We start from the raw sequence: 6,999 nt of genomic DNA on the forward strand, positions 1-6,999 counted from the left end.
ACTTGAGTTGTAAGTCCAAATGTAAGACCTATTCCAAATAATATTTGGGTGTATAGTTTAATGCAGGAACCCATTTTGCTAATGTGCTGTTGTGTTGTAGATTGATTCCGTAAAAATATATCAAATGCATTATTGTTTTGGCAGAGGCGATATTGTCTAAATGTTTTATAATGATGATTACGTATACGTTTGAATCGGTTTACCCAAATCAGATTTCATGGTAATTTTTAATCAGGAATTCCTAATTGCTAATACATACATACATACATACTAGAAAGGCAATAATGATTTACATTAATTTTTAAAGTTTAACTTTAAGCATATTTATTTACAAAATGTATATTTTGCAGAATTCATTGTATAATAAAACGATTAGTGAAACTATTTTGGATCTCTCCCTCATTCACTCGGCCCAGACAATGGTCTCTATCCATTCGGTGTAGAGATGTACTTTGGTATAGACACTAGGCAGACCTTGTTTACCACAAATCCGACCATAAGAGGTAACCCCTAAGAGTATTTTCAGGCAATTGTAATTCGGATGCTGGACAAAGATGGGTCCACCTGAGTCGCCGTTGCAGGTGTCTCCATTGCCGTTGATTGAACCTGCACAGAACTGTGTACGCCTATCTATCTCGAGATCTAGTCGCGAGATACACAGATCATCGTCGAAGCGATCAAGTGTGACCTTGCGTAAGTGAGATGACTTGCTACCGGTGTTTTTGGTAAATCCCCAACCGGCAGCAGTAAGCTGTAGATTATCATTTCCGCTACTCGGTGGCAAGCAAGCGGGCGCAACATATTCATTGAGGGTTGCATTCCTATCGAGTTCAATAATCGCAATGTCGTGCTTATAGGCGCCATCTTCATCATCATCATAGGAAGGATGCACCACATAGTTAACAATACCAAAGTCCTGCGGCTGCGCATCATCGGTAGTGCTGTTGTAATCCAATTCACCAAGACGCACCACAAACTTGGGTGAATCGAAATTGGGATCCAAACGCTGCTCCTTCTTCTCATTTGTCACCAGACAGTGAGCTGCTGTTACCACGAATCTGGGATGTATCAACGTACCTCCACAATCCCAGCTGACTTCGGTTTTGTTGCGCTCCTTGCTGCCCACTAATGCCATAAACGGAAACTCACGAGCCTCGGCCTTAGTACCGCCAATAATAAAAGGTACATTGCGGCAAGTGGGTCTCATTTCGTTGAAGCGCTTGCACTCTACGAATAATAAGGATTAGTAGCTGCAATGCAATCGCTTTTCACTCACGTTTCTCATACGGCCGCGTCTCATCCACCATCAAACGTTGCTGCACATTCAGCGGCAAGGGGCAACAGACGATGTCTTCGAACTCATTGCAGTACTTGACATTCGCACCAATTAGATGTTGGTTGTAGAAGATGTCTGGACACTCTGTGTCCGTCAATTCCTTGCACTCACCGGTTCCTCGGTCGCACAGTTCACTCTTTATGCTCCTTGGCATAAGAAAAATCAATAGAATAGCTGAGTAAAGCGCGTGCATCTCGAGCAGTATCGTCAGCACAACTGAGAGACACGAGGTGAACTGGCGTGCATAGCTTAAACCGGATTGAGAACATCGAGTAGTTCCGGACTAAGCTAATTAAGAATTACATATACGTTTACGTTCGTTTGTGAATTCTATACTGCATTTATACACTAATAAATACTAATACATATACATAGAACTAAACTTAAGCTAGGTGTAAAAGTGGTAGTTTGTCTAGTTGTGACGCATGCCCATATTTTGCATATGTTGTTGCTGCTGCTGTTGTTGTTGTTGCTGTTGTTGCATGTGCTGCAAGTACATTTGTTGCTGAGCATTGCCACCGCTGCCCAGCGGCACGCTTGTCGTTGTTGCATTCCCCGACACAGCACCTGTTGCTTGCTGCTGTTGTTGTACCTGTTGCTGCTGCTGTTGTTGTTGTTGCTGTTGCTGCACTTGTTGCAGTGGCGAGCGTGTCATTTGATTTGCATTCGTTGTCGCATTGGCATTGGCATTCGCATTGCTATCAGTACTATAATTATTAAAGAAATATGTAAAAATACTACTCCGAATATTTCATAAAATTCTTTTCTTTACGGCTCACCCCTTTTCGGTATGTATATCCTCCAGATTCAGATGGGTTATAAAGCGTAGACGCATTTGGAGCAGCGGTCGGAGTCTCTTGATAATCGCCTCTGATTCATTCTTAATAATATTGCCCACATGTATGTACTTTATGTGATAGCTGCATAGGAATAAAATGTAACCAATATTAATAATTTCGTAAAATGTTCTATACAATAGACTTACAGAAAGTCGCAGATTTGATCCATATACTCGAGTGGTTTCGGCCCATGCTGTTTGTCCACAGTCTCGAGCATTTCGTATAGGAATATGGCAATGCCTGCCACAGCATTCGGTTTTTCTTGTTCAATGCGTTGCAGGAAAGGTCCAAAGACGTGGCAAAGGTAGAGTAATTGTTGTTCGGTGCGCACACACGGCTTCAGCTTCTCCTTAATATACAGTGTCATCGTGGCCAGCTTGAAGGCGCCCATGTGATGGAAGACAGAATGTGCCACTGCCAGCACAACGGCATAGCTCTTCTCCAGCATTGCCTCACGCACAGTCTTAAAATTGAATAATTCAAAGGCATTGAAGCGGTACGTCCAGTTGAGCATATTGGGTGTATTGAGCATGTCTTGCAGGCGATCGTAGATGGCACTCCAGTAGGGTTCTGGTAAAGCGGCCAGCACAATGCCCACTGCATTGATGTAACTATGGATCTCCTTTTGAGGTATCACCGCATAACCATTGACTATCACATCGATGATGTTGCCTGCGACCACTGAAGGTGCCAAAGGCAAGCCCAGCAGCTCAACGCAGGTAACATAAAGCGCATGAGTTGGGGCATTGGGGAACTCATTGAAACGCCAGTCCGTTGTGTAGAAGACGTTCTTTCCGCTTATGGCTAAAGAGAGAATGAATTAGAGAACAACTATAGCAACGTATTGCAGAGTTTACTCACTGTCCGCCAAACGTCTAATGAGATTCATGTAGTAGCTTAATTCGGGGGTCCACAAGGTATCCTGGCTTTGCAAATATACTTTATAGGGCTCACTTACGCTCCAGTTAGCAGGACGGATTTCACTGAAGGCGCTAGTTATAATGCTGACTAGCTTCTTCTTTAGCGGCAAGCGATCGCGAAGAATACGTTCATAATAATGTAAGGTATTGTACAAATAAGTTATAGGACGATCTGAAATATAAAATTAATTTAATAAAATGAATTACGAAGCAATATATAAATCACTTACCATGAAATTTGTAAAGTATATTTAAATGATCCAGAATGATGCCAAGAATTTGATGCACATTCGGTATTGTCAGTTCAATAAAACGATGCACAACCACATCGAGGACAGGTAGAAAACGTAGACAAACATTACTAAAATAAACGGGCAGGGGAATTTGTGACGCAGATTCATCGGGAGCGAATTTCTCTGGGTAATTCTGATGGAATGACAGATGCTTCTCATGCCTAAAAAAAAAGATACCACAATTAGATATGATTAAACCATGTTTCTAAAGCGTTGCTAACCAATTGTTTTGCTTCCAGTGATCGGGATTGTTGTCCTTACAGAACTCTAGCACACGATTCCGCAGCTCAGACGCTTTCAATAGCAGTAATTGGATAATGATTAAGCAAACTTGTGCCTCGTTACCCTCATGACTGCGCAAGGCAAGGCAGAGGACCAAGCGATCAATTGTTACCACATTAAACTTCCAGATCATGTTATTAATGGTATCCACGCATTTGTGGACAAAGTCTCGTCCATCTGAGTAGCTGGCCACTTCAGCGACCAAATAATCGCAGAATTTGCGCAAGTGCGTGGACAAAGCACGTGCGCTGATCCCTTCCAGAATTCTATAAGCAAATATCAATTTAAAGTCAATTTGGATTTATCCACAAATAACTTACTTGTATGCCACGGGACTAATGCTCTCTGTCTCCCAAATGATTTTGAAGAGCAGACACAGAAATAGTGGATTTGTATTGGGTCTGATAAAGTGAGCAATTATATCGTTTTCATTGGACATCGATGTCCAATTGCGATACTCTTCCTCCACGGATTTCTTCAGCTGTTGTTTATTCTCTGCCAGATGATTATTCTGTGTGAAATACTCGCTGAGTGCTGGCGGGAAACAATTTAACGATTGAACTGGCCACGAATGCGGCGTATGTTGCATGATATTGCCCAAGAAATCCTTGCACCAGCCAGCCAATTCATCGCCTCCGCCATGCACATGCATTGAACGTGCTAATGTTAGGATAAGTAGACGATTCAGCTCCTCGCTCTCATTGGAGGCCACAGTGCCGGGCGATTTGTCATTCATGTAACGCGAAAATTGCGATTGAAATTCTGCGGAACCAATACTGGTAATCAGGCGCAATGCTGTCGATTCGAAGCTGCAAGATTTCAATTATTAGCTGGGTCGATTGACTCGATAGCAAAACTTACCAAAGATTAAGCTGCATTTTGTTGGTTTGTGGCACGGAGGAGAGAGAATAGAGCAGCGACAAGAGCTGAACGCGATAATGAGTGGGCACATGATGTAGTCTATAGGAGAACATTTCCATCAAAGTATGCAGCATGGCCCAAGCATGATTCTTAAACACCGTTGGCAGCAATTGAGCTAAAAATCAAGAGCACATAAAATAAATGTACAATCAAAATCTTTACTAAACTCACTCAGAAAACCTTTGATGCCCAGCGACTCGATCTCTGTGTAGACCAATAATCGTGCGTAAGTTTCGATTAAAGCAGGTGCTGGCACCATTGTCTTGCTTTGTGCCTGCTTTAACATTTGTGTGACAAAACTGTGGATTAGTGACATCTTGCTGTGCACTGTCAGACTGTCGAGCACTGCCACAGAGTAGGTAACAGCTGGAATTGGGGTACCATTAGCTGTCTTGGCATTGCCATTCATGGCATCCAATAATATATTCATGTGGCGTGCGAAATACTCTTGATTCGTGGAGTAGGCGTTGCAAATGAGAATGATGCGAAAATCGTTGCCCAGTGTGGCGTTCATCATGTTATTTGGGGCCACCAGATGTTGAAGAAAGCTGCAAGGAGTGCAAGATTACCCAGAGACTCTTTCAGAAACAAATTGTATTAACTTACTCATGATGATTCTTCAGAGCAATGGGCAGTGGACGAGTTATGTTCATGTTCTCCACACGAGCCTTTTTCATTAAATGAATCCAGATGCAAATGGGCGCCATGTGACGCACCATGGAAGACTTATTGTAGTCGGGTAACTTCAGTGGCTCTTGCTCGGGATAGAGCAGATCAAACAGACGAAATACTGGCAAAAAGTTGGTTATCTATAAAAAAAAGTAGTTCCAGTGAGTTGATCTTGTAGATTTACAGCTAACTTACTGGATTCTTTTGAATGCTGCCCGAGATGAACTGCAGTAGAATCCACATTAGTTGGTCGCGGCCCTTGCGAAGCTCCAACTTAGACAGCTACAATGGAATATGAAATATTAGTGAAGATGCGGTGATTTTTATGCGGTGATTATTAAGCTATTCTACCTTCTCGTGCAGTGCGAGCACAATGTGCATAAAGCTGACAAACTGAAATAGCACAAAGTATATCAATTGTGAAGACAAATGTAGCCACACCCATTCATTGGGCGTGATTTGCTCGTCGGAAGCATTAAAGCCACTGCCCGCAGTGGCATCATTTGATTCAGTCATTTCCATAGCGTGTATTATCAGATTGACTAGCTGCTCCTCCAGTGCATTGTAGCGTTGCTTCTGATGCTTCTGTAAATTTAGCATAACGGAAACCATTTCACGAGAATATGGCTGCTCCAACACGTAGCGTAACAGCGGGGTCTGATCCTCTAGCAACTCTGGTTCATATGGTAGGCTGCCTTTGAAGTTGAACTTTAATGTGCTGTGATCTAGACGCCACGAGTTCATCAAATGATCCGCATAGCCAAAGTGCTCCACAATGGGTAGCATATTTGCATGTCCAATAATCGACACCATTTGTGCTGTGGTGCGAAATTCCTCCACAAAGTCTGTCATCACCTTGTTGAGTTTCCAGTGATAGGGAAATGGTCGCATTATTTCGTTAGCTATGAAGTAAGCAGGCAACAGGCAATTGTTGCGATCGAATATGAAGCGTAAGATCTCTTCGACTGCCATCAGCTGTGGCAGGTATGTGACATTTACGTTGAGTGGAAACCATTGTGCCTTGTCGCGACAAGCCTTCATAATCTCACGTACACCCTTGTAGTCTACCTGGGCAATAACCTTCTTAATAAGGCGAAAACTCTCAATCCAAAATGTTCGACGCTCATAGTCGAGTTTCTCACAGAACAGGACTTTGTCGCAAAGCATTCTGGAAGTTGGCAATGTTAGTTTTTCTACCCTATTTGCGTCCACGTTTGCTTACCTGGCTGTGATGAGGTGTGCATCCACTAGTTTCGGCAGAGCCCCCATCAACACCTGCATATGATAGCTGGGGGCTTCTGCAGCGCGTAGTAAATACGCACGCAGCACTTGTTCCCGATTCTCAACATTGGCAAATGTAGTAACTACAGCAAAATGTCATTTAATGCCAAATCAAACGCATTTTAGTTATGTACTCACCCAAATTATTGGTAAAATTGCTTGCTTTGTCGTCCTCCGGCTTGAATACAATGACGCTAACAAACGCCTCGTCGATAGAGTCCACTTTCTGTTTGAATTAGCTGGTTGTGTTAAAAAATTTTATTTGCTGCTGCACTGATGCTTACCAAAAAATCATTAACAGAATCAATAATTTGCGTATCCATATTGTTTATTTATTTATTTTGCATTTTCAGAGCATAAACAAATTTTCACTACAAGCTGCCGGCTGGCTGGTTGACGAACAACTAAAATATCGTTTGAAATGTAATCGATAACCTGGTGTTTGGTATTTTCGATAG

General features: G+C 42.5%; 2 protein-coding genes across 2 annotated transcripts; both read right to left on the reverse strand.

Moving 5' to 3' along the window:
* Positions 1–325: 325 nt before the first annotated feature.
* On the reverse strand, positions 326–1,529 carry LOC132788957 (serine protease snake). The gene is made up of 2 exons (XM_060796652.1): positions 1,277–1,529; positions 326–1,227 (listed from the first exon to the last, which is right to left on the reverse strand). Exons 1-2 carry the CDS (start codon positions 1,527–1,529, stop codon positions 404–406), a joined length of 1,077 nt encoding a protein of 358 aa, XP_060652635.1. The 3' UTR covers positions 326–403.
* A 219-nt stretch (positions 1,530–1,748) lies between these two features.
* LOC132788954 (mediator of RNA polymerase II transcription subunit 23) lies at positions 1,749–6,935 on the reverse strand. The gene is made up of 15 exons (XM_060796650.1): positions 6,826–6,935; positions 6,680–6,767; positions 6,483–6,624; positions 5,612–6,428; positions 5,456–5,542; positions 5,198–5,400; positions 4,763–5,139; positions 4,532–4,706; positions 3,991–4,479; positions 3,610–3,936; positions 3,326–3,549; positions 3,037–3,267; positions 2,322–2,979; positions 2,116–2,256; positions 1,749–2,043 (listed from the first exon to the last, which is right to left on the reverse strand). The coding sequence occupies exons 1-15, from the start codon at positions 6,862–6,864 to the stop codon at positions 1,749–1,751; spliced, it is 4,293 nt and encodes a 1,430-aa protein (XP_060652633.1). The 5' UTR covers positions 6,865–6,935.
* Between the last annotated feature and the right edge of the window lie 64 nt (positions 6,936–6,999).

This window comes from Drosophila nasuta, chromosome 3 (genome assembly GCF_023558535.2).
Source record: "Drosophila nasuta strain 15112-1781.00 chromosome 3, ASM2355853v1, whole genome shotgun sequence".
Lineage (NCBI taxonomy): Eukaryota > Metazoa > Arthropoda > Insecta > Diptera > Drosophilidae > Drosophila > Drosophila nasuta.

What these genes read in the sequence shown, in the direction of transcription:
- LOC132788957 (XM_060796652.1), bottom strand. Translation starts at nt 1,529, where the DNA reads ATGCACGCGCTTTACTCAGCTATTCTATTGATTTTTCTTATGCCAAGG. An exon ending in GACGCGGCCGTATGAGAAAC is followed by an intron (nt 1,228 to 1,276) that starts GTGAGTGAAAAG and finishes TATTATTCGTAG; the next exon opens with AGTGCAAGCGCTTCAACGAA.
- LOC132788954 (XM_060796650.1), bottom strand. Translation starts at nt 6,864, where the DNA reads ATGGATACGCAAATTATTGATTCTGTTAATGATTTTTTG. An exon ending in AAAATGCAGCTTAATCTTTG is followed by an intron (nt 4,480 to 4,531) that starts GTAAGTTTTGCT and finishes GAAATCTTGCAG; the next exon opens with CTTCGAATCGACAGCATTGC. An exon ending in CACTGGAAGCAAAACAATTG is followed by an intron (nt 3,550 to 3,609) that starts GTTAGCAACGCT and finishes CTTTTTTTTTAG; the next exon opens with GCATGAGAAGCATCTGTCAT.